This window comes from Lissotriton vulgaris, chromosome 2_1 (genome assembly GCF_964263255.1).
Source record: "Lissotriton vulgaris chromosome 2_1, aLisVul1.2, whole genome shotgun sequence".
Classification (NCBI taxonomy): Eukaryota; Metazoa; Chordata; class Amphibia; order Caudata; family Salamandridae; genus Lissotriton; species Lissotriton vulgaris.
In genome coordinates, this window is record NC_141687.1 from 773292076 (window position 1) to 773317175 (window position 25100).

Here is a 25100-nt window from a genome sequence, read left to right on the forward strand (position 1 = left end):
AGTTAAAACCTTTGATCGTGGTATACAGATTTGTAGTGTGCAACCATTATCCTAGATAGCCCCTGGGAAAAATGTTTTTTTTTTCTAAAGCGTTACTCATGAAAATAATGAACATATAGAGGATTTCAATTATTTACTAAACACTGATTGAAAGCTAAGTTTTATTGAAAGGCTACGCCCCCACCTTCTTTTCACGAAATACATTGAAGACCAAAGTATGAGCAATGCCATTGCTAGAATGCCAAAGGAAACTGGCAGCTCTGTTTTTAACAATAAAAGTGATATCACACCAACCCTGGCCAGTGCTGGGATGCTAATGAGGAAGTGTGCTGCCAGAGCCAGCAGTGAATACACCATGACCACTGCCCAGGTTTAAACCCCCTCTGGTCACCTGCACGTCCTAGGAACCAACTACCTGTATTCCATCTAGTCATGTTTTGATGTCATTTAATGACTTTCATTTAATTTAACCCCTTCACTGCGGCGGCTATTCAGCCGCACTGCTAAGGGGGGAGGGTGGGCGAGTGGCAGGCGCATGCTAGTGACAGAACCGCTCCGTCACCAGCGTCGGTTGCGCTGTGCTTATGACGGAGCGGTTCCGTCATGGCCCTGTCCGCTCAATAGAACGCCCAGCGCAGGCGCGGAACCCGCGATGCGCAGGCGCGTCAGGCGGGCCATGACGGAACCGCTCCGTCATCAGCACAGCGCCACCGCAGCTGATGACGGAGCGGTTCCGTCATCAGCAGGGGAGGGGTTAATGTAATGTGATCCTGCAAGTCCATAGTATGGCAATACAGCGCAGTGTTTCCAACACACAAGATGGCCTCTGTATGTAAAAGAACCTGGCCAGAGGTGTTCGGTTAAACATGACATGAAAGGGAATATTCCAAAATACGAGATGGCTTCTGCGCGTGAAGGAGCCTAGGCAGAGGTGTTCTGTTAAACATGAGATGAAATCAAAAGGCCCCTCGCTGTGCAGGGTAGGGGGTGGGAATGAGCTCCAGAGAGCCCCCCTCAGCACATTTACCTTCCTAGTGAGTCTGGATTGGGGGGTTGGGGTCAAGTTTTGTTAGCAGCTGAATGGTATATTCCAAAATCCGAGATGGCCTCTGTACCTAAAGGAGCATGGCGTTCGGTTAAACATGAGATGAAATGCAAACCTTCCTTGGTGGGGCACGAGCTAGCACAGGGTCTGGGCAAATTCTTTCTCATCTGAAAGAAAGACAAGCGAGGAACACATGTTGTGAGGAAACAAACACGGAGGTGTGAAACTTCCGATGTTTGTCCTGGGACGCACACAGCCCTGTGAAGTGCCGTTTGGGCTTTTGAAGCAGTTTTACAGTGAATTGTGCACCCCGAAGCCCACAGATGGGGAGGAGCATGCCGTGTGGGGGCAAACATTTGTCACTAACGACATTGCTCACGGTGTGTGCTTGCTATACTTAGCAGTCAAATTGACTTGTGACTTTCAGCCAACAGATCCAATCATGCCGACTCTTACTGTTCCGTTTTTATAATTTGATGATTCCTTAAACTACAAGTTCCAAAATGCTTAGTGGTGGTGTCTGAAAGAAGCACCCTGACTGAAGGTCCGAGAGGCATTGTGGGGCCGGGTGAAATCTTTGCTCATAAACGCGCTTCAGCATTCCACACCTGTCTTTGAGCGTGCAAAGCTTTATCTGGTCAGCTCATTTTAGGACTCTGTCTGCTAGCTTAGATGAAGAGTTTCTGCTTGCATTTGCTTGTTTATGGGCTTACTCTGTAGCAAACGTCATGATACACATTCCATGTTTCTAGGTGGCAGGATCTCGGAGAATACGTTTTAGCTATCCCTAAAATTTATTTGATATGTATTTATTTATTTCACTTCTACGTCCTGATTGGGGACACACGGTTCAGCAGGAGTTAGACTAGTGGTGCTGCCCAGTTCAGAGCAAGGACAGGCCAGATAGAAGAAGTTTGTGTTTAAATAATATAAAATTGGATTTTAACTAAAGGCTATTTTTTGGCACAGGAATACCATTTGTCATTTGTTATTTAAAAACAAACAATGTTGGTGCCCGATGGATCATAACATCAGTAATCACACTTTCATACTTACTTGCGAATACATGCAAGCAGAAAAGGTAACTGTCAGTGAAGGTTTGACAACTGTCCATGTAGTTACATACCTGAGCAGCGAAGGGAATGAGCCAGCTCGGTTGCCATAACCTGGATAATAAGACCTATCCGTATCCGGAACATTTCGGCAAAGAGAGAAGGCTGTGTTTGCATATACATGGCAAGATACACCAAGATTTATTAAGCAGAAGAAGATGAACATTTAGTATAACTCTTTAACATATTGCTCAATCAAATAAATGTACATCTATGTTTTGCTGACAAACAGATTAAGCAAAAAGCAAAACATTGGCTATGCAGAACAATATAAAGAACCAGATAATTCTGCTTTTGTGATTATGCCAGGCTAAATGCACTTAAAACCAGAATCCTCCATTGATGGCACACTGGATACTAGGGGAAGGAAAGCTTGGAAAAAAGGTAATCTAATGTTGACTTCCAAAACAAAATAGAGTAAACTTATTACAGGTTTGAAATAGGATAATTACTAAAATAGCAGATTCCTAACAATGCACTGCAAATAGGAATCCCCAGGGTATGTGTGTGGGAAGAGGAAAAGGTGGCGAGTGGTATTTGTAGGTGAGAAAATGCAAGGGGCTATGTTGAAAGAGACAAGGCCTCGCAGCCGTGAAAATGAAAGCACGGCCGTGGGCAGCAACAGCAGGGGTGAATTAGGGAGCGGGCGGCGGGGAGCAGGGGAGCGGTGTTTTAAATCGAATTACATTTCAATGAAAGATTTTCGCAGATTCATCATAAGTCCGAAGTAAAACAGAAAAAAGGTTTATAAAGTGCAAGAGGACCAGAAATAAAGAGGGCACAGCTGGGTCCTCTGTATAATGCTTTGCAGTTAATACATAACAGGTGTCTATGTTTTATAAAGCAATAATGCAATTGATCCGATTTGGTGAAATAACAATACGAGGTCGAAGAAAACTTTTTATGGAAATATATCCAAAAGACAATGTTTGCGGTTTAAGGAACACATTTCTCTATAGAAGTGAGAGGCATTTCAAGCATCTCAGACAGAGCAAGATTCAGTTATCAAATGACACTGGCAACAACAAACAATCGATTTTGCCCTACTTTTCATGAAAACGAAGATGCAGTTTAAACAAAAGTCAGGTTTTAAACTGGTTTGTGGGCTCAGCTGTGATGCTTGCACAACTCGAATGCAGGGTTATTCTATAAACAAGCATTAGCGGCCGCAAAAAAAATCTGCCGCGAAATGAAGAAAAAAACAAGCTCTTGGCATTGCTGTGGGGGGCGTGGCGGGAGCGCATTGGCTGGGGAGCAGCAGCCTTTGATGTGTGAGCGAGTGGGAGGAAACACCATTTGGGGTGTGATTAAGAAGTGAGCTCAAGCGTGCGCTGGGGAAGCGTCGCGCTTGAGTAACTCACATGCATTGGGGACAATCCTCGCTGGTTTCAAGAGCTGTTTTGCCCACTATAATCTCGCAGAACAACGCATGCGCGTTTGTTCAGCGAGACCTAAAAATGAGCGACCCTTGAACGTGTACTGCCTTTGAATTTAAAAAAAGAACTCATATGAGAATTTGGACAAAAATCATGTTTACACGCCATAAAGTAAAACATAAATCTGGCAATAACAAACGCCCAGGTAGGGGCAAAACAGGCGTGTGAACATATGCCTGACATTAGCACTTGTTTAACCATGTTCCTTCCCCATTTACTCTCACTCCCTTTCACTAGAGAACACCATGTTTCCATCATATCTGTTTTTTTAAACATTTAATTTTTTTTAAATGTCTTACGTATGTTTCCTTTGTAAATTTTACTTATGTTTTCAACCCATAGTAGAAAAGATGTTCTTTTGTCACCCATTTACCACCTATCCCCATTTTTTTCATTTTTTTCCATCTCTCAACTCCTCAATCCCATTGCTATTTCACTTTAACTACTTGTTTCCTTTTCTTGTGTGCAAATTATTCATTATGGCCTTAGCTCTACCGGCCATTAAAGGACCGCTCCAGCGTTGAAGGCCTGAGTCAAAGGTGACGGCCTTTAACAAGGGAGCGCACATTTTAAGCCGGTGGTGCCCGCTACAGAAGGCTATTAGAACATTCCGCCGCTAGAGGGCATAATGTTCTCAGTTGTAAAACAAAAGCCTCATGGAGCCCGAGGGGGGGTTGAAATCCACGTGGACTTCGTGAGGCCTCGTGAGGCCTCTGTTAAATGGAATGTTGATGCTCCGGGCTTTTTCCGGCCATTAGAAGCCCAGAATACTCCATTTTTTTTCTGTGGAGCGCTCAACATTCCAATGTTGTATTAAAATCTTAGGGATAATTTAGATTTTGGCAGATGGGTTACTCTGTCACAATGGTGATGGATATCCTGTCATTATTTCCTATGGGATTTATATTTCGGCAGACGGCTGTCTGTCACCATTGTGACGGAGTAACCTGTTCGCCAAGATTTAAATCAAGACCTTAGTATTGTAAAACGGTCAAATGAATTCGGTCTCTATACTTGGCAATGAAGATTTGAAATTAAATGTTTTTAGTTATTGCTAGTATTTATTACTAACAGTCAATTAAGTTACGTTTTTAATTTTCTTTTTTTAAAGGAGAACAGCCATGTAACAGTGACTGCTTCAGGCCGTGTGGTGAAAAGACGCTTCAACCAACTTGACGATGACCCAGAACAAGAGGTAATTTAACATCAATGTAGTAAGTATACAGTAACATCGGTAACCAAATAATTGAATACATTTCTCCAGCATGCCGCCAAGAAACACCCTGTAATACCTAATTCCATTGTTCATCAATTCTTGCAGTACCGGTGGTACGTGGGGATTTTTTTTCTAAAACCGCTTCCACTTTTGCCTATAACAATTACTCCCATTGCTTTTTAAAAAAAAACATTTTGTGCTTCATGGCTCATGTTTTTTTATCGAAGAGTTTCTTCCTCAAATAAATATTTCTCGTCATTTTAAGTTAAGGAAATCAACAATGATCAATGGCTGGTTTTTCTTAGCCATGATCAGTCCAGTTAAGATGTACACAACACATGAAATGTTCACTTACCCACTATCTTGTAAAACGTAGGTCTTTATGCTTTGAATTGCTGAAATCCATGATACATACTGTCATTTTGAGTAATGTCTAACAGGAACTCACTAGTCATTGTGCCTGTCATTTTCAACCCCTCTTGATTCTGTGATGCAAGTTAGCAGCTGATTGATCTGGAAACAGCTCCAACAAGTCACCAAACAATGCATAGGATTTACCCTCTTTTGCGCATGCGCGCAGGTGCCTGAGGTTGAGTTTCTGGTCATGCAATTGCTCTATTTGATTACTATTCTACTAAATATACAGGCACATTTGGGTAAAAGGTTTGAAAATAAAGATTGTTATTATAAAGCCTATGGATATTGCCAGCATGCGTTCGCTGTTTCTTTCTGGACTTGTCCTTGGTACACTTCTGTTACTTCCTCGGACCAGAATCCAGTACCAAAAGGAGTTTACAACTAGCCCTCTCCTTAAAGAAAAAAAAGGATTGTCCTTTGGCTATATTGTTGTCAACATTTACAGTCACCTATAGTTATCACCAGATCAGGACGTACAACCTGGCTGATCTGCTCAGCAGGATGCGAGTGAGAACTCCCCCCACAGGTTCTACTCCATTTCTTTCAGCATTGAATCACGCCACATATAGACATGTTTGCCAACCCTGGAAACGCAAAATGTCCACACTTTGCCTCCAGGTTCCCTACCCCAACAATCAGTTGGCAAATGACTATGGATGCACTGGTCACCAATCTTCGCTTACACTTTTCCCACTCCTTTGTGGTCGGTAAGATGCAACAAGTGTCTCCGATTCTCACGCTTGTTGTTGCCACCTGGGCCAGACAGCTCTGGTACTGAAATAAAGTTATTTGATGATTTCTGCTAACCTTTCGAGGAGAAACAGCCTTTGCGCGGAAATTACCACTCATGCCTTTACCACACATATACGGTCAGTATAAATGTGTGTGTATATAAATATGCAAATTTGTCCTATTTAAAATACACAACAACTGCATTTAAGCATTACATACTACTGCATGACTCTAAATAAAGGGCACATGATAAAAGTGAAGTAATCCAATTGCTGCACGTTTTACATGTTTTCCTTGCATTCAGAATAACAGCATCTGACAATTACTGTAACTACAGGGATCCGTAACTCCAATTTTGGGGAAATACCAGCGGAGACTGTTGTTTCTACAGTGTTTTTCCAATTTCCCCCATACAGTATTGACCATTATGTTGGTTACTCTTAATGGAAAACAGAAAGAGGGACTCCACCTAGTCTCATTGTAGGTGGACATCATTTCGAGTCGAAGGCACTGGCAGACAACCCACACTATATATTTCCCTGACTGAAAAGTCTGTGTCCTGGCAGAGTCTAGCAGCATTATATTAGCGATGTGCCTTCCTCACTAAGCAACAACATGACAAAGACGTTTCCTTTTCCAGGCTGTGTTACAATTTTTGAATTAGGAAAGTAGGATTCAAGCCCACATGAAATGAATTGAAAAAAACTGCCCATCTCACCTATTTTCGTCTCATGAAAGTTCAATTCTCAAAGGTTATGCCAGAGTATAGATATCTGAGGAAGGTAAGTGTAGAAATATTCCTGAATTATGTTTCAAGTAGAATGATCCTGACTTAAACCTGTGACTGCCTAGATTTTATCTTGCTGTTTTGCATAATTGCAAATAGCTTCTGAGCATCTTAATTCTTGTGAGAAGCCGCTGTGGTCTAACTGATTAGATCTTGCTTATGTAATACATCTTTTCGTACAACAACTCCTCTGGAAGCTTTGGTATTACTATGTACATGCAACCTTGTGATGCATCTTCCTGCTCACTGTCTCTCACTGTACTAATTATAGACATTTGCCTTTATTATTACATTTTAGGAGCATTGTACTTGCTTTTGTGTTGTAAGAAGAAGAATTCTACTTATGTAGGTGTTTTGTCTTCCAGACATTCAAGATAGTGGACTATGAGGATGAGCTTGACTTGCTTTCTGTTGTGGCAGTCACACAGACAGAAACCGAGGGAAGAGCTGATATTGGTTTCTACTGCAACGAGACTGGGGCTTTGCTGAAAAGCATCATGTTGGAGGAATCTTGGGATGTGGTGAGTTAGTAAGCTAAGTGAAAGGACTGCGGATTCCCTTCATTACAGATACTGGCAACTGCCAAGGCTTACTAGAAGCTTCACAGGATTATCATTTATTCATATGTGTTTTGTAGTGCAGCAAAACATCTTCCTAACTGCCTTTTCTTCCTACAAAGCCAATTTAATTGTTTAAAGGAATATATTAATGTTTCCATCCTAGGCATACCTGACTAGATTGGTTTGCTGCTTATAGCGTACACTGTGTGAGCGCACCTTTACCATGCAGTGGAAAAACCCTATTCCCCTGCTCACTGGGACATGGTGGCGGGCCTTGGACCTATGAGTTGAGGATGTAGCAATGACCTTACGCAGTGCGGAGACCAAGGGCCTTTATTGCCATTTGATAGCCCCCAACTTGGACAGGTTATTTTCTAAATTGTCAGAATCGCACAATGCATCCATCACCTCCTCTTGAGCTGTTCCCAAGTGTTTCCATCCTCACCCCTTCCCAACTCCATATTTTAATGCCTGTGATGCATGAGCCCAGTTCATCTCGCTTCATTCACACACTGACTTAGATATGGGAGGATTCTTGGACCCTCCTCCTCAGCTCTATGCCGGAGCCATATACTTCCCACACGATATCGACGATCACCATTACTCTACTTAACCTTGCTGTTTGGCTCCTCCGACCACCTCCATCACCCTACATCCTCCGATTCTTTATCCCTATCCTACCTGCAAGGGTATTCCCCCAACCCCCACTGTCCCCACCCAAATCCCTCTCCCCGCCCATTTTGCTACATTTTAGCTTCCTTATGCGCGGCCTGTCACACACTGTTTTATCTGACAATAAAACGTCGGATTATTTTTTGGTCTATAGGCCAAAGAGGTACCTAACCCTCACAAGCTTTTTGACGCTTCTGATTTAGATGCTGACTTGTTACTCTCTGTCATTGATTTTGTCTTGGTGAAGTTACTGTATGAATTGATTGTCATGACCTTGTACATCGTGCATTCTAAATAAAACCAATTTAAAATGATTACATTTTTTTTTTAAAGAGTGCACTGTGGATGGTTTCCTGCATCCACACTGTTTCGCCAACCACATTTCACGAAAGGGAAATGCAAAAGCAGATTACTTTCTATGTAAAGAGGATTATTAGCTTCAGTCAAAAATCTGTGAACGTCCCCAGCTCTTATTCCAACTTTATCATTGTGACTCAGAAGAAATGCTAACTCGGGTAGTAGGAGGGCCACTCCATGTCTTTGGACCTTGAGCCCCTTTGCTCTAGAGCGCTTAGTGTGGGCTGTTGCAGATCCTTCCAACACCCTTATAAATAGAGGAGGAAAAACAGTTGCATATCGACACATGGTAATGAAAGCCAATCCCCCCCGTCCTGTGCCTCCAAGAAAATATAGTTATAGGAAAAACAGAAAAACATCACGGGATTGTTTTCCATTAACCAATAGATGAGTAACTGTTCCCATTTCCTCCGAAGGTAGACATTTAAACACTGTAAATGTTTCCTGTGTCCTAATATCTCAGTTGGTCATCTTATGGGAGTGTGAAATGTGGCTCCATGCCATCATACTGTGGCTCCATGCCATTATACAGAAAGAGCATGAGCTTCATATTACTCAGGGAATATTCATCTCGGGTGCTGTGCTAAACTTGACCTTGTCATCTCCATTTTCTTCTCAGTTTCCAGCTAAATACATTGTGAGAGGGCATTGGTTAGTGGATAATTGAGGAATAATTTCAAAGTAGGATGCTGTATGGAATTATTTAAAAACAAATGTTCAATTTGAAGTTTTTAGAAACAAACCAACAATAGACCTAAAGTATAAGAAGCACCCTGTTTTTCAGGATACCTGCCTTTTTCCAAACGCAGGATTCTGGACCTTTTCACAGTAGTCTTCTTTTTATACTTGAAAGGATAGATTATGGACTACTGCCTTTAATTTCTAAGTATGGCAGCCTTGTTCCTGTAAAATTAACTTTAAAAAATGTGAATGTGCTCTTATGAAACATTGTAGTGTTGAAGGCAATGGTAAGGTGTCCCACACACCTTTAGTCAAATGTAAAAGGCTTAGGTTTTGCTTCTGGCCTTTTGCGCAGACTGTGAATCCTCTTTTTTGCTGACGTTATAATAATTTGTACATGATTGTATCTTCTAATTATTGTGCTGGAACAAACATTCACAAGCTGATACTCTTTGACATACTGAACATCACACAAATACATTGAATAAAATAAAGCCAGTCTTCCCTGTATTCTGCTTGAACAATGGGCATGTGCACCAAACACCTGTAATTTATTAATGCCTACAGAAATGCTTTCGATGAGTTTTTCTGTATAATTGATCACCAAACTGATCAAATTCTCGATCGGAACAAATTACAATCGTAGACTTTTTGGTAAGCCCACCAGTAAAACTCAAGACTTCCTATTATTTCACATTTCATAGTTGGAGGAAGTTCCATCTGGTATCTCTCTCAGCCCAGAGAGCTATACTGCGTGCTGTCAATGCTGAAATATTGCGTTAAGTTGAAGTATTAGGTTGGATAATCTGCACATGGTCCTTGCCTAGAGCATATTCTGGGATGACTTTGAGCCTAACTGTCAACTTTTGAACTTAAAACCGAAAACACCTAATTCATATGTTGTAGCTGCATTTATCAATAATCCACATAAAGAACACGGATAATTCCAAAAGTCAGCACCCAAAGGTGGTGAAGATGCCATCCTCTGTTGGATCATTGGAGATGTATCCCTCCAGCCAGATTCCCAGCAAAAGATAAAACAAAAACATATTTTTACTGTCTTTTGTTGATGAAGACAATCTGTGCAGATTTGCATACAAATAATATGGCAAGCTTTATGACACCAGAGCTAATATGTGGGATGGAGAGTTACTACAGGAGTTGTGTTAACTGGCAGAAATCCATTGCCAGTTTGCCCCCACATTGGCATGTTCCTGATTGGAAGAAATAGGAGGCATGAATAGGGTCCCTGATATGCATGTTTAGGTTCAGCATTTAGGAACACCTAAAAGAATTTTTGGCACTCCAGACAGGTTATTAAGCTACTTCTTAAAGCTCAAACCACCAAGTATGGATCAATTTGTGAAGAAAAACTATTACAAAGGGAGGAAACCAATGAAGAGATTTAAGAAGAGGGGTAGCAGTGTCAAAATTTGCTGCATACCAAAATGAGATGGTTATTTGCATTTTAGGTCGTCTGAAGAAGGTACATGCAAGTTTGGCAAGTAATATGCAACTGTACAATGGCACATGGATATCAAAGGCTTGCTGAAGGATTAAGGCAGCAGACTTATCTTATGAACCCAGAGTTGAAAAATAGGCAGAACCCACTGTTGTAATTTTAGGATCCAGAAAAACCTCAGACTGTTCACCACCTTGAGGGAATAGAACAGTACACCCCAGCCTGTCACAATATGGGGGCTTAAATGTACCCACTTACCCACTGGTATCCTAACTTCAGCATATGTCCAGAATTAAGCTTTAGCTGGTTAATGCACACCCAGTTCATACCTCCACTAAACAAAACAGTAACCTAGATTCAATGGTCCCCCCACACTCACACCCAAATGCAGTTGGGGAGATATGAAGAGATGGTTGCTCAACATAGAAGTTACAAAAGCTGAACAGAAGCAGCCTTGGGGAGCCCCTCAGAGAAGACAGCTTGTTTCACAATTAATGTTGAGTAATGGAGGCTGAAAGAACGTGTTTTTAAACAAAACTGAACTTCTGATACTCAGGAGTGATTACAACTCTCCAGACCTGACAGTACAGTATCTGAAAGACCTTCAAAGATCCAATAAGTACTAGGATGCGCAGGAATCCTTGATTTTAGGCCAACAGTAGGTAAAAGGTTTTGTCAAACAATTTGAAGTATTTTATAGTGTTTGACATAGCTATCTGTTATGCTTTTAAGGTTTCCTGCAGCTTCACTACAATTTGGTACTGAGTTGACCAGTCAGGAGGTGGTAAGAGCAACATTTGTGTACACTAAATTACTATGAAACTTGTGTGGGAATCCAATGCCCTGTAAATGATGGCGCATTTGAGAGAATAATATTTTAATGCAACCTCTCCGCTCCTCATTTGGCCGTGGTGCACGTCGTATATCGCCTGTGCTTTGGACAGCACAAGGTCTGGCTGGAGAGACTTACACAACGCTGATAGCAGATCATCTTTCAAATCATAAGGGACGCATGATTGAACAGCATGTATGTGACGAGTCTGCCCTGCATGCCTATCGTGTGCAGTCCCTGATTTCTATTACTAATGTGATGTAATGTAAATTGATACTTGTATAGCGCACTACTCACCCGCAAGGGTCTCAAGGCGCTTGTACGAATACCGCTGTGGAACCCATCCTGGCTTTCCCAGTGAGGCGTCCACTCCTGGGCACCCCCAAGGTGGAGGCCAGGCATCCTTAGCGTTATGGGGGCCGTTGTGGAGATTAAGCAAGCTATTGCCCAGAGTTGCAGAGTGGGACTCCATGATTGGAATAGGCACCGAGGCGAGAATGATCAGGTCCGTGGAATTTTTGAGCCCAAGACCTGCCGAGGGGGGGAATTGAGCCCTGGTCCCGGGCTAGACCTCTGCATCAGGGTCTGCTGCTCTAACCATTGAGCCACACTTCTCCACTACTGCATCAGTCATTCACATGACTTTCTCTTTGTTTTTGATAGAAGAGCTAGCATCTGGGAACTTGGTCTGTTAAGAGCAGCACCAGGAGGGGAGGAAGAGGCATCAAGTTGGAAGATACTTTCTGATGTGCATATAATCATTAGAGGAGGTATGCGTCCCCAGTGGAGGAAATTACCTTAGCAAGTGGTGCGTATGAGCAAAAAGGAGGTAAAAACAAAGGAAAATAAGAAGAAAGCAGAACAAGTGAAGATCCTCCAAAGCAGATCCCACTACTTAACTGTACTTTTGATCCAGTAAACAATCGCCACATCTGTGTTTATATATGACAGGGTGGGATTGTTACCTTCAGAGTTCTGTACATTATGGATATGAGTGCAGTGATTTGTACCCAACCCATTGCATGAGAAGAATGGTGCAAAATATTTGAAAGTTATCTAGAAGAACTTCATGGACAATACTTTTGCCCTGCCAGGAAAACAACCTTACTTTTGAAGAGCTTGGAAAAAGAAGAGGGCCAGCTAGTTTTTGCCTGCGACTTTGGAACGAAATAGGTGTACTGAATGTCTATAAGGAGGCTAAAATGAGGCTTGATATTAGGTTTGCCAAAGATGTGTATATTACAATCACAAGGTTCAAGTGATATACTCAACCACCAAGAGCAGGAAAGAAAATGTGTTTGTTGCAAAAATGTGGAATTCTCTGCAAAGTGCCAATTTGGTTTGCTAACCAATTATCTTATCCATAATCAACCCTTAGTACAGAATGACAGTAGAAACAATTCAAGAAAGGTTGTGATTAGCAAAGAATCCTTTCCTTAAAGTTGCCATACATACATATATAGCCTGTGATGTAGAAGAGTCCAAGTCTTGCATGAGGGAAATAAAAAAGAGAGAAAGTAGAAAAGGTGGGTGGAGTTTCCGCTATGGAGGTAGAGAGAAATGCTTTGAGTAAAACATTGTACAATTGGTGAAAAATAACAGTACACTGAAGCAAGTTGCTAGATGTTGTCAGAGATGTGGAAATAATTACCATGAGCATGATTTAAAAAGTTGATTTGCCATAAACCAGGAGTTTAGGTAGTGTGGAGGGGATGGGTATTTGCTGGGATGTGTAGAGATGCAGGGAGAATCAAGGTAACTATTGTCTCTGAAGAGATGGTCAGAGAGAGATGTAGATATTAATAGAGTATTGAGTATAGGGGCTAGCCTGGAGAATAAAGGCAGGACATGTAGACCAAAAGCTGAATGCAGAATAGGTGGTATCAAAGTGGATCCAATGGAGGATTCATGGTCCATATATACCATTGTTTGAAGGAGCATGTTAAACTTTTTCCCAAAGCCATCTGCCTCAAAGGGTATCATGGTGAGGAAATTGAAATCTTGGAGTATATGCCAAAGAAAATTCAAGGATGGAGTGGTTGAAGGCAAAGTATATGTTGCAGGCCTTCCAATTCTAGGTTGAATGTATCACTATGAACTTCATTATTATAATCAATCCTAGAGCACCCAATCAAGTTATGGTGACAGAGGACATCATGGTTGAGAATATAATTAAAGATGCAAAGGAGGAGTTAGGCCACCTTAATGGCTGTGTTTACAGGATTGTGGTGACACTAGATGCAGTCCTGGGGCAATCTAAGGTCCGGGTACCTGGTAACATCAGGGATGAAGTTAGGGCTACTTTCAAAGGCAAAGTTAAAGAAGGAATTATTGAACCCATCGAAACATTGAGCCAGGTATCTCCTGTAGTTATTGCAGAAAAGGCTGAATGCCAGTTGAAATTTTGCATAGACCTATGCTGTCTTAATCAAAACATTGTTGCTGACAACTTTCCTCTGCCAAATATCAAAGAACCTGTCTTGTTGAACAGAGCGAAGAATTTCTCCAAACATGATATTACCATCAGATCAGGCTTCACAAAGATTACAAACCTCTCACGGCTTTTATTACCTTTCGATCTGTTATCAGCCGCAAGTGTTTCCAAAAGAATGATGAACCAAGTTTTTAACGGAGTGAATAATAAATGTAAATTTTAAGGCCACATAAGGCCACATATTGTATTTTGGTAATATTCCCTTGAAACAAGCCTTGGACAGGTTAACCGAAGAGGGGTTAACTCTGAAAAAAGAGAAATGCACGTTTTAGTGGAAGAAATTGAGTGCAGTTGGTGCAAGTGGAGTTAAATCCATTGCTGATTTATCAAAGAGCACAAAATGGACTCTTCTTCTATAAGATAAAGACCACCTAAAGCTTATTTGTTGCTCATTACTTAAAATCTGTTTGTTAAGAGGTTTGCAGATAAAACAGAAATTTCCAGATTTCTGCTTACCAAGTGCAACAGTTTCAAATGTGATTGAGATCAACAACAGTGTTTTGAAAATATCCAAAGTGGAAATCAACATAATGGGAGTTTAGTTTTATTTGACAGAAAGTCAAAATGGTTGAAGAAGGGAGAGCTAATTGCAACCTGTTGTGAAAACACATTTAAACATTTTGGATGAGTTGTCAGTATTTGAGGGCAGATTGGTAATGAGAGGGGACAAGTATGTGCCTCCACAAGAGAATAGTTGGTTTGGCCACAAGGGTCATCTAGGTCAGACGTTGACAATGACAAGGGTTAAAGGGCACTTTTAGTAGTCATAGTTGGAGGCCCAGGTCAGCTTGTGGCTAGAGTGCTGGGTGGAGTGGAGAGTGGAAGAAAAAAGACAGACGGTGAGTGTGGCAAGTCATGGTGAACGCATACATTATCGTGGATGGGATAGTGTGTCTGTAAACTTCATTGGTCCCTTGGAAGGTTTGGGAGGAGAATTAAGGTATGCAGTATTCTTGATGGATGTTTACTTTTGGTGGTTAATTGTTCAGGATTTGAAGGAGGTAACCACAAGGGGCCACCATACCCAGTTAACTTGTACTGAGATTCTGGTCTTTTTAGACAGGTGTTGTATCAAACACTTTTACAACACATTATACAAATCCTAAGCCAATGAGATTGTAGATAGGGCCAATAGATTGATGAAATGAGTTATCCGGTTGGCACTGGATGAGGAAAAGGCAGTAGCAGACTTTGTGTGGGCCTATCGCACCACTATGAATAGTGGGACACAGGAATCCCTCTTTGTTGTCATGAGAGGATGGAAACGAGGAAATTGCAAAAAAAGGAGGCTTGTCTGTTGATGTCAAAGTAAAATCAAGTCACATGCTCTGTTGTATGACTAAGTGCCATGTTCCTTTTAACGTCAAGTAGGTGCATGAATATTACGTGGTGTTGATGAATGGGGAAAATTGAAATCGCACTAAAGGGGCAGTGAACCAGAGCGGGTCTGTTAAGAAATGAAGAGTGCAGCAGATTCATGATGATAGAGGATAAAAAGTTGTATTGGTCCAGAGTTAGTGACATGGGTGGTGGTCAAAGGGATGGCTGGAACGTAGATGGTGGTGGTGGTTTGTTCTGAGTGAAGATGCAAAGGAAAAAAAGGTTTTGCAGAATGTTGACACCACTGCCAGTTCTTCATCATAACTGTCCACCTCATGTAACACGTGCATCCATTGCTGCATGTTCATTGAGGTGCTGTGGCCAGTCATGAATCCGAGTTGGTCTCCATGTATACGTGCCACCTATTCTAATGGAACGTATTAACATTTTATGTTGTTTGCATGAGCATGGAAATTCCTTGATTAGGCAGCTGGGATTTGAATAATCGGGTATAACCTCAAGCCACAGTGCGCAGCAGCAGCTGGAGAGCCGGTCAGGATTGGAGGCGGAGCGAGCAGGCGAGCGAGGAGGAGGAGGAGAGAGGTGGAGCAGGAGCAATTGGGCTCAAAGTTGCCGCACTACCAGCGGACAAGCGGACCTACTTGGGGCTGCGGCTGCAGCTTCAAGAGTGGCTGAGGCGGCAGGAGCTGCGGCCTGATAAAGGAGCAGGGGAGCGGCGCACAAACGGTAATTCAGTGGCGGCCGTCTACCGCTGCGTTCTCCCATGACCTACTGCTCTCGGTGATACACGGCTGCAGGCGGGCGGAGCACAGCCAGGACCGGAGCTGCGGGACCCGGAGCTGCAGGATATAGCAGTACTACAGCGGGCCAGACCTCAGCAAGCCTCGTGAGTACCCGTAAGGCTGCCGGGGGAGGCGTATGACTCTGTAGCGGTGGTAGTGGCCGTAGGCTCTGCTCATCCTGTTCCTACCTTGCCATCACCTTGCTATCCCAGGCACTCCACACCACTGGAGTCAAGCTAGCCGGGCTGATGAGAGGTGTTACCTCGAAACCGGTCCGGTCCTCGGATGCTTGATTCCGTTCTGGGAAGGACATGGCTTTTGTAGTTCGTACTGGACTGTTCCCATGGGGCACAGGGTCAGAGCTGATTTGCATATCGCCATTGTCTAACCCAGGGTGGTGTGGAGTGCAAAAAAACGATGGATTTGGGCCCAGATCTTTGGACTGGGGTGAATGTGTGACATTGATCCACATTCTGTCCATCACCTGTTTTGTTTGCAATTGCCGCCATAAGTGCGCTGGGGATACTCAGACGTGGGTCCCAGGCACTCCACACCACTGGAGTCAAGCTAGCCGGGCTGATGAGAGGTGTTACCTCGAAACCGGTCCGGTCCTCGGATGCTTGATTCCGTTCTGGGAAGGACATGGCTTTTGTAGTTCGGACTGGACTGTTCCCATGGGGCACAGGGTCAGAGCTGATTTGCATATCGCCATTGTCTAACCCAGGGTGGTGTGGAGTGCAAAAAAAACGATGGATTTGGGCCCAGATCTCTGGACTGGGGTGAATGTGTGACATTGATCCACATTCTGTCCATCGCCTGTTTTGTTTGCAATTGCCGCCATAAGTGCGCTGGGGATGCTCAGACGTGGGTCCCAGGCACTCCACACCACTGGAGTCAAGCTAGCCGGGCTGATGAGAGTTGTTACCTCGAAACCGGTCCGGTCCTCGGATGCTTGATTCCGTTCTGGGAAGGACATGGCTTTTGTAGTTCGGACTGGACTGTTCCCATGGGGCACAGGGTCAGAGCTGATTTGCATATCGCCATTGTCTAACCCAGGGTGGTGTGGAGTGCAAAAAAAACGATGGATTTGGGCCCAGATCTTTGGACTGGGGTGAATGTGTGACATTGATCCACATTCTGTCCATCACCTGTTTTGTTTGCAATTGCCGCCATAAGTGTGCTGGGGATGCTCAGACGTGGGTCCCAGGCACTCCACACCACTGGAGTCAAGCTAGCCGGGCTGATGAGAGGTGTTACCTCGAAACCGGTCCGGTCCTCGGATGTTGATTCCGTTCTGGGAAGGACATGGCTTTTGTAGTTCGGACTGGACTGTTCCCATGGGGCACAGGGTCAGAGCTGATTTGCATATCGCCATTGTCTAACCCAGGGTGGTGTGGAGTGCAAAAAAACGATGGATTTGGGACCAGATCTTTGGACTGGGGTGAATGTGTGACATTGATCCACATTCTGTCCAACACCTGTTTTGTTTGCAATTGCCGCCATAAGTGCGCTGGGGATGCTCAGACGTGGGTCCCAGGCACTCCACACCACTGGAGTCAAGCTAGCCGGGCTGATGAGAGGTGTTACTTCGAAACCGGTCCGGTCCTCGGATGCTTGATTCCGTTCTGGGAAGGACATCGCTTTTGTAGTTCGGACTGGACTGTTCCCATGGGGCACAGGGTCAGAGCTGATTTGCATATCGCCATTGTCTAACCCAGGGTGGTGTGGAGTGCAAAAAAAAGATGGATTTGGGCCCAGATCTTTGGACTGGGGTGAATGTGTGACATTGATCCACATTCTGTCCATCACCTGTTTTGTTTGCAATTTCCGCCATAAGTGCGCTGGAGATGCTCAGACGTGGGTCCCAGGCACTCCACACCACTGGAGTCAAGCTAGCCGGGCTGATGAGAGGTGTTACCTCGAAACCGGTCCGGTCCTCGGATGCTTGATTCCATTCTGGGACGGACATGGCTTTTGTAGTTCGGACTGGACTGTTCCCATGGGGCACAGGGTCAGAGCTGATTTGCATATCGCCATTGTCTAACCCAGGGTGGTGTGGAGTGCAAAAAAACGATGGATTTGGGCCCAGATCCTTGGACTGGGGTGAATGTGTGACATTGATCCACATTCTGTCCATCACCTGTTTTGTTTGCAATTGCCGCCATAAGTGCGCTGGGGATGCTCAGACGTGGGTCCCAGGCACTCCACACCACTGAAGTCAAGCTAGCCGGGCTGATGAGAGGTGTTACCTCGAAACCGGTCCGGTCCTCGGATGCTTGATTCCGTTCTGGGAAGGACATGGCTTTTGTAGTTCGGACTGGACTGTTCCCATGGGGCACAGGGTCAGAGCTGATTTGCATATCGCCATTGTCTAACCCAAGGTGGTGTGGAGTGCAAAAAAACGATGGATTTGGGCCCAGATCTTTGGACTGGGGTGAATGTGTGACATTGATCCACATTCTGTCCTTCACCTGTTTTGTTTGCAATTGCCACCATAAGTGCGCTGGGGATGCTCAGACGTGGGTCCCAGGCACTCCACACCACTGGAGTCAAGCTAGCCGGGCTGATGAGAGGTGTTACCGAGAAACCAACCGGTCCTCGGATGCTTGATTCCGTTCTGGGAAGGACATGGCTTTTGTAGTTCGGACTGGACTGTTCCCATGGGGCACAGGGTCAGAGCTGATTTGCATATCGCCATTGTCTAACCCAGGGTGGTGTGGAGTGCAAAAAAACGATGGATTTGGGCCCAGATCTTTGGACTGGGGTGAATGTGTGACCTTGATCCACATTCTGTCCATCACCTGTTTTGTTTGCAATTGCCGCCATAAGTGCGCTGGGGATGCTCAGACGTGGGTCCCAGGCACTCCACACCACTGGAGTCAAGCTAGCCGGGCTGATGAGAGGTGTTACCTCGAAACCGGTCCGGTCCTCGGATGCTTGATTCCGTTCTGGGAAGGACATGGCTTTTGTAGTTCGGACTGGACTGTTCCCATGGGGCACAGAGTCAGAGCTGATTTGCATATCGCCATTGTCTAACCCAGGGTGGTGTGGAGTGCAAAAAAACGATGGATTTGGGCCCAGATCTTTGGACTGGGGTGAATGTGTGACATTGATCCACATTCTGTCCATCACCTGTTTTGTTTGCAATTGCCGCCATAAGTGCGCTGGGGATGCTCAGACGTGGGTCCCAGGCACTCCACACCACTGGAGTCAAGCTAGCCGGGCTGATGAGAGGTGTTACCTCGAAACCGGTCCGGTCCTCGGATGCTTGATTCCGTTCTGGGAAGGACATGGCTTTTGTAGTTCGGACTGGACTGTTCCCATGGGGCACAGGGTCAGAGCTGATTTGCATATCGCCATTGTCTAACCCAGGGTGGTGTGGAGTGCAAATAAAAGATGGATTTGGGCCCAGATCTTTGGACTGGGGTGAATGTGTGACATTGATCCACATTCTGTCCATCACCTGTTTTGTTTGCAATTGCCGCCATAAGTGCGCTGGGGATGCTCAGACGTGGGTCCCAGGCACTCCACACCACTGGAGTCAAGCTAGCCGGGCTGATGAGAGGTGTTACCTCGAAACCGGTCCAGTCCTCGGATGCTTGATTCCGTTCTGGGAAGGACATGGCTTTTGTAGTTCGGACTGGACTGTTCCCATGGGGCACAGGGTCAGAGCTGATTTGCATATCGCCATTGTCTAACCCAGGGTGGTGTGGAGTGCAAAAAAACGATGGATTTGGGCCCAGATCTTTGGACTGGGGTGAATGTGTGACATTGATCTACATTCTGTCCATCACCTGTTTTGTTTGCAATTGCCGCCATAAGTGCGCTGGGGATGCTCAGACGTGGGTCCCAGGCACTCCACACCACTGGAGTCAAGCTAGCCGGGCTGATGAGAGGTGTCCCCTCGAAACCGGTCCGGTCCTCGGATGCTTGATTCCGTTCTGGGAAGGACATGGTTTTTGTAGTTCGGACTGGACTGTTCCCATGGGGTACAGGGTCAGAGCTGATTTGCATATTGCCATTGTCTAACTCAGGGTGGTGTGAAGTGAAAAAAAACGATGGATTTGGGCCCAGATCTTTGGACCGGGGTGAATGTGTGACATTGATCCACATTCTGTCCATCACCTGTTTTGTTTGCAATCACCTTGCTATCACCTTGCCATCACTGCGAGCTGTATGATCCCACCTACTCTGATCGAACTTAGCGATGCTCAGGCCGCCTCAGAGGACATAACGTTCAAACGTCCTTAGAGCTGGCCAAGGAACTAGAAGACCACTATAAAACTCAAAGGGTGCCAAAAAATAGCATAATGAGTACCTAAGGAACACTGTGCACGTGCCCCAGTCCCCCCCCCCACTGTGTGTCACTGAATTACAGAATTACAGAGCCTCTCAAGACTCCCTCTCAAGATCCCACGGGGGCAGAAGAGAGCACCAAAGCCGAGGGGGGGGCCTCCACTTGCGATCAAGTATTCACTTGGGTCTATTGATCACCGCTCACTGCTCCCCTAGGCCACTCCTAGGTCTCTCCAGGGTCGCTCCACCCTACCCTCCAGCCCAGGCTTTTCAGACTGTTTGGCCGATTTAGTGGCCAGAAAGGAGAGGACACAGAGGCGACCAGGACAACTAGGGATCAGGGATCAGTGAGCCTAGTGGCTAATCACTCAACACTGAACACCGCATACTGAACACTGAATATTGAGCGCTCGGTGCCCTCTATACTCATTGCACTTATTGCATCCAACTTATCCTCACTGCACACTGCCCATCGCACTTCAAACACCACAAGAATAGCGAACAGCAGACCTCACCTACCATAAGCAGATCAAAACAGATCAGCAAAACTATTTTTCACACGACTGTCCTGGAACCGGAACACCTGGAGAACAATAGGTTCTGCCAAAAGACTGCAAGAGCTGAAGACCGGACAACTGAATCACGCCATTAGCTACTAGCCTTTAACTACTAGGCGGACCCCAGGAGACTCAAGGCGAGGTCGTGAGGTGGGCAGATCTAGAGAGACCCTGGCATCAAAACCAAAGGCAAAAAAAGGGAAGAAACTAAACCCTAGCGTAAACAACATCTTAGAGCCATACCTTATCACAACGGAGCATGAATCGGCCGAGGCTCAGGGTACGGCAATAAAATTGCAAGCAATAAGCGCAAGCATTAGCTCAAAAAATGGTCACTAACCAAAAATATGTACAAAATTCAACTTCCTAAAGATGTGGACTCAGCTATCTTTTCAAGCAATAAATCTTTGCAAGGCCTGAAAACCCCACTGCTACCATTGTCACCATTGCTATCAGCATCAACATCACCAACGCCAGCATCCACCACAAGCCCTTTACTCCCAGACAAACCTATGGAACAACAGCACCAAGACAAGACTTTGTATCACAGCAACAACACCACTTCCCATAGGTCTCTGTCCAATGGAGAGAAGCCCCACGAATCGGCTGATGACCCGCCATTACCCCTACAAAAATTTGCTGGCAGCCCGCGTAGCGGGCAGAGGACTCCACTAGCAGAAAACAAATTCAAAGTGAATAAAACAACCACCACATCATCGCAATCAGATGGCAAACCAGGCAACGGGTCCACTGAAAGGGTTAAAGTTAAGCAGGTGCAGGAGCAGGAGCCTGCGGTTAAACCAAGGACAAAAGCAGAGGAACAAATCAGCGAAACAAACTTCAGTCCTAATACGAGCAAACTAACTAGGCGCCACAGCACGCTGATCAAGATAACAGATCCAACAATGAAAAGTCCTCTACCAGTCGCAGATCTGCACCGCTATGCCCAAGGCAGCGCACCTATTAACGTGAGAGGTCTGGGGCAGGCTTTCAGTACTGGAGCCAGAAAGAAGATGGCAGGGCAATGGTGTCTTATCTTAACACACTCGAATGGGAAGATATGCTGGCTACCTACAACCCAGACCAGAAGGCGCACCCCCAGCAAAACTCCCTAAAGGAGTCCCCCAGGGCTATAAACCTGGCGGCTCACAACACCAACAAAAGCAAAAACGAGAAAGAACTCAGGAAAGAACAAAACTCTGGTACCTAGAATTCTCTCCTAAACACAATTCAACTATCAGTCGAAGCCTTGCAATATCAATCAGAAAAGATGGAGCTACAATATACCCTACTGAACACATTGGCAGTTTTCACAGCGGGCATCGATGACAAGTTGGGCAACCTGAATAGTCTGATAACGAGAGCATAAACAAACACCTAGCTTAGTTGCAACTGCAACCAGGTAGTCGAGAAACTAGTTACTCTGCCCTCAATGCTAACTGGTCTTATAAGTGATATAAAAAACTCAAATGTAGGAAACGCAATAAAAGATCTGGGCACTACCAAAATCGAAGAGGTACCACTTAGGAGGGAAAAACCCGGCAAAAAGTCAAAGGTCAACCTTGACGACCACAACGAGGAGATAGCACTAATTGGGAAAGGGAATACACAAAAACTAAACGCTAAACAACGTCACCAACAAAAAAGGAAAGGGCGCAATCAAAAACTACAAACAAGCACAACAAAATACTTTCCCATCTTCGCAGGCACTCAGGAAAAACATACAACTAATGTAAGTAACGCAGGGGCAGCACTTTGGCTAAATTCGGTATCAAATACTTCGAACCAACAGCGAAAACCAAACAGAAGAACAACGGATCAAGATGAAATACAGGTCCAAGATTCACCAATAAGGGACAAAATCAAACAAAACGAAGAACAAAACATAGATACACGGAAGATGAAACAGTCTCCAAAAAAAGGCAGTGAAAAGATCAGCCAGGAGCAAGACAACCAAGAAAAAATGAGTGAACCAAGACTCCCAACCAACGTTCCTCCAGGGCAAACATGCGGTCAGACGCGTAGCCCAGAGGTATTAAGACAACTTGAATCTAAGCAAACTACTACCTCAAATCACGATTCAGGAAATAAAAAAAGATCTAACGGTCGAATTACAACCCCAAATCATGAAGAACCAACATGGAACACAGGACCTAAGAGGGCTCACACCACAATCAAACCAACAGGGAATTAACTGGTAAAATGGCTACAGGACAAGGGGGCAGAACTACCACAAACTCCCTTAAAAACAAGTCCAAACATAAAGATCTCCCTAGCAGCTGGAGCAAGCAAACACCTGGATAACCAGGAAGCAAAACTATGCAATGGACCAACAGCTATAATACACCGATCACCAGTAAAACAACAAAGACAAGTTAACAGCCGACAGTCAACCGAGGTCCTGGTCTTTTACCCCGAATACACGTCAAAAGGACAGCAGGACCTGCTCAACCGCGGTAACATCCTCAGACTAATGCAATTAATCCCAAAACTAGGGGGAATACGTTCAAAGGACTTAGTCTCTGTAGAATTTTTACCAGCGGCAAGCCCACATAGCTCGGAGGCAACTAAGACAACTTGGACTTCAAGCAACACTGCAGACTTGATCTTAGCTGAACAGGAGCTGCTCAAAAACTGGGGAATTAGGTTGGTTCCTCTTCAAAATCCAGCCTATCCTCTACCATTCCTGAGCAGGAGGAGCCCACAGCCAAAGACACATCAGGCTCATACTTTCAGTATACTCAGGGACGCACGGGGAAGCTCACCAAAAAGAAGCATAAGCAGCCCTTGGGATCGACCGGAATTACGCCCAACGCCAGCAGCAGAATCATACCAAGCTCCAACAAGGGAAACATTGTCCCGCACTATCATAATACGCCCTGAGGAGGACTGATGCTCTTTACAAGACAGAGCTGGAAGCGGGGGAAGGCCAACAACCCTAGGCATCTGCTCTTGGAACATCAACGGTCTAACTACAAAAATGGATTACCCAGATTTTCAGCACTACATCTCCCTCTATGAGATAATAACACTTCAAGAAACTTGGCTGAAGGCCCCACAGCACATTAAGGGCTATACATGTTTTGCCACACCATCCGCAAGGACTAGCAGATTCGGCCATCACTTAGGAGGACTGGCCACCTATGTCTCCACTACAACAATAGCTTCAGCAACCCTCATGGACTCACTTTCAAACACGACATTAACAGTCAAAATAAGACTTGTCCTTGAGAACAAAGAAGAGGAGGTATGCATAATCAACTCATACGTCCATCCAAAAAACAAAGAAAAAGACACTTCCAAAATTTCTAAACAACTGGCTGAGTACGCAACCCAGATGGAAAATCCACTCTTCCTCCTGACAGGGGACCTAAATCAAGATCTACTTGGCTCGTCAGAAGGAGAGGAAGCACTGGCCCTAAACAGAATCTATAATATGCCATGGCAAAGCGATCCATCAGATAGGAAAAAACATCGCAATAGCCGTTTTCTTCACGACCTTCAACATCAAAACCTTCGGGCACTGAATGGAAGATTTTCGACAGACTCTCCACCAGTAAAATCCTTTTATTCGACTACAACAAGTTCCATTCTGGACTACACTTTTGTAAGCCTTGCGCTATTCCCACACATCTCGGGGTTCAGAATGGGAGATAAGGGCGATAGCGACCACCGCCCCCAGGAATGCCATATAACATCAAACACGCCGAACCTAATCAGGCCAGACACAACAATGGGGCCGATCCACTCTTTGAATCAAAAAAGGATCAAATGCACGCCAGTCAATTCGATCGCCAATGCCAAAGCGGCACTCCAACTTTTGGATACTCAAAAATCAACTGCAGTCGGGCATATCACCTACTGGAATCACTTCACGGCTACACTGCTAAAAAAAACTTGAAGTCACTGCCAATCTAAAAGACAATCCTCGCAAAGAGTGCAGAAAGAACAATCTAAAGAAGGAACAGAGAGCAAAACTAAAGAAACTAAAAAGATCAGTAAACCTGACGCTACGGAAGCTGAGAATAGCACCTAACAACATAAGCCTACGAGCAGAGTTGAAACACCATAGGGCAGTGCTCAAACAAACAAAATGAAGCTTCAAGAGAGATGGTGAAAATGAGCTCTGGGCTAAACTCCTATACGATATAAATTCTGGCACACAGTAAATGGAATTATGCGCCCGCAGCATAAAGAAATAGGATCTCACATCACTGAAGAGACCTGGGTTAAATACCTCTCCAGTCACTTCAATGAGCACACGGAGCAGCCATGAGCTCAAAAGAGGACCAATAAGTTTATAGAGATAAACTGCAAAATG

At 44.7% G+C, this 25100-nt stretch overlaps 1 protein-coding gene across 1 annotated transcript in view; it reads left to right on the forward strand.

Moving 5' to 3' along the window:
- The window catches only part of DCAF17 (DDB1 and CUL4 associated factor 17), a 497543-nt gene that overhangs the window by 417994 nt on the left and 54449 nt on the right, over nt 1–25100 (forward strand). Inside the window, exons 13-14 of the mRNA XM_086956119.1 lie at nt 4705–4788; nt 7111–7266. Coding sequence (XP_086812245.1) covers nt 4705–4788; nt 7111–7266 — 240 coding nt within the window. The remainder of the gene's footprint in view (nt 1–4704; nt 4789–7110; nt 7267–25100) is intronic.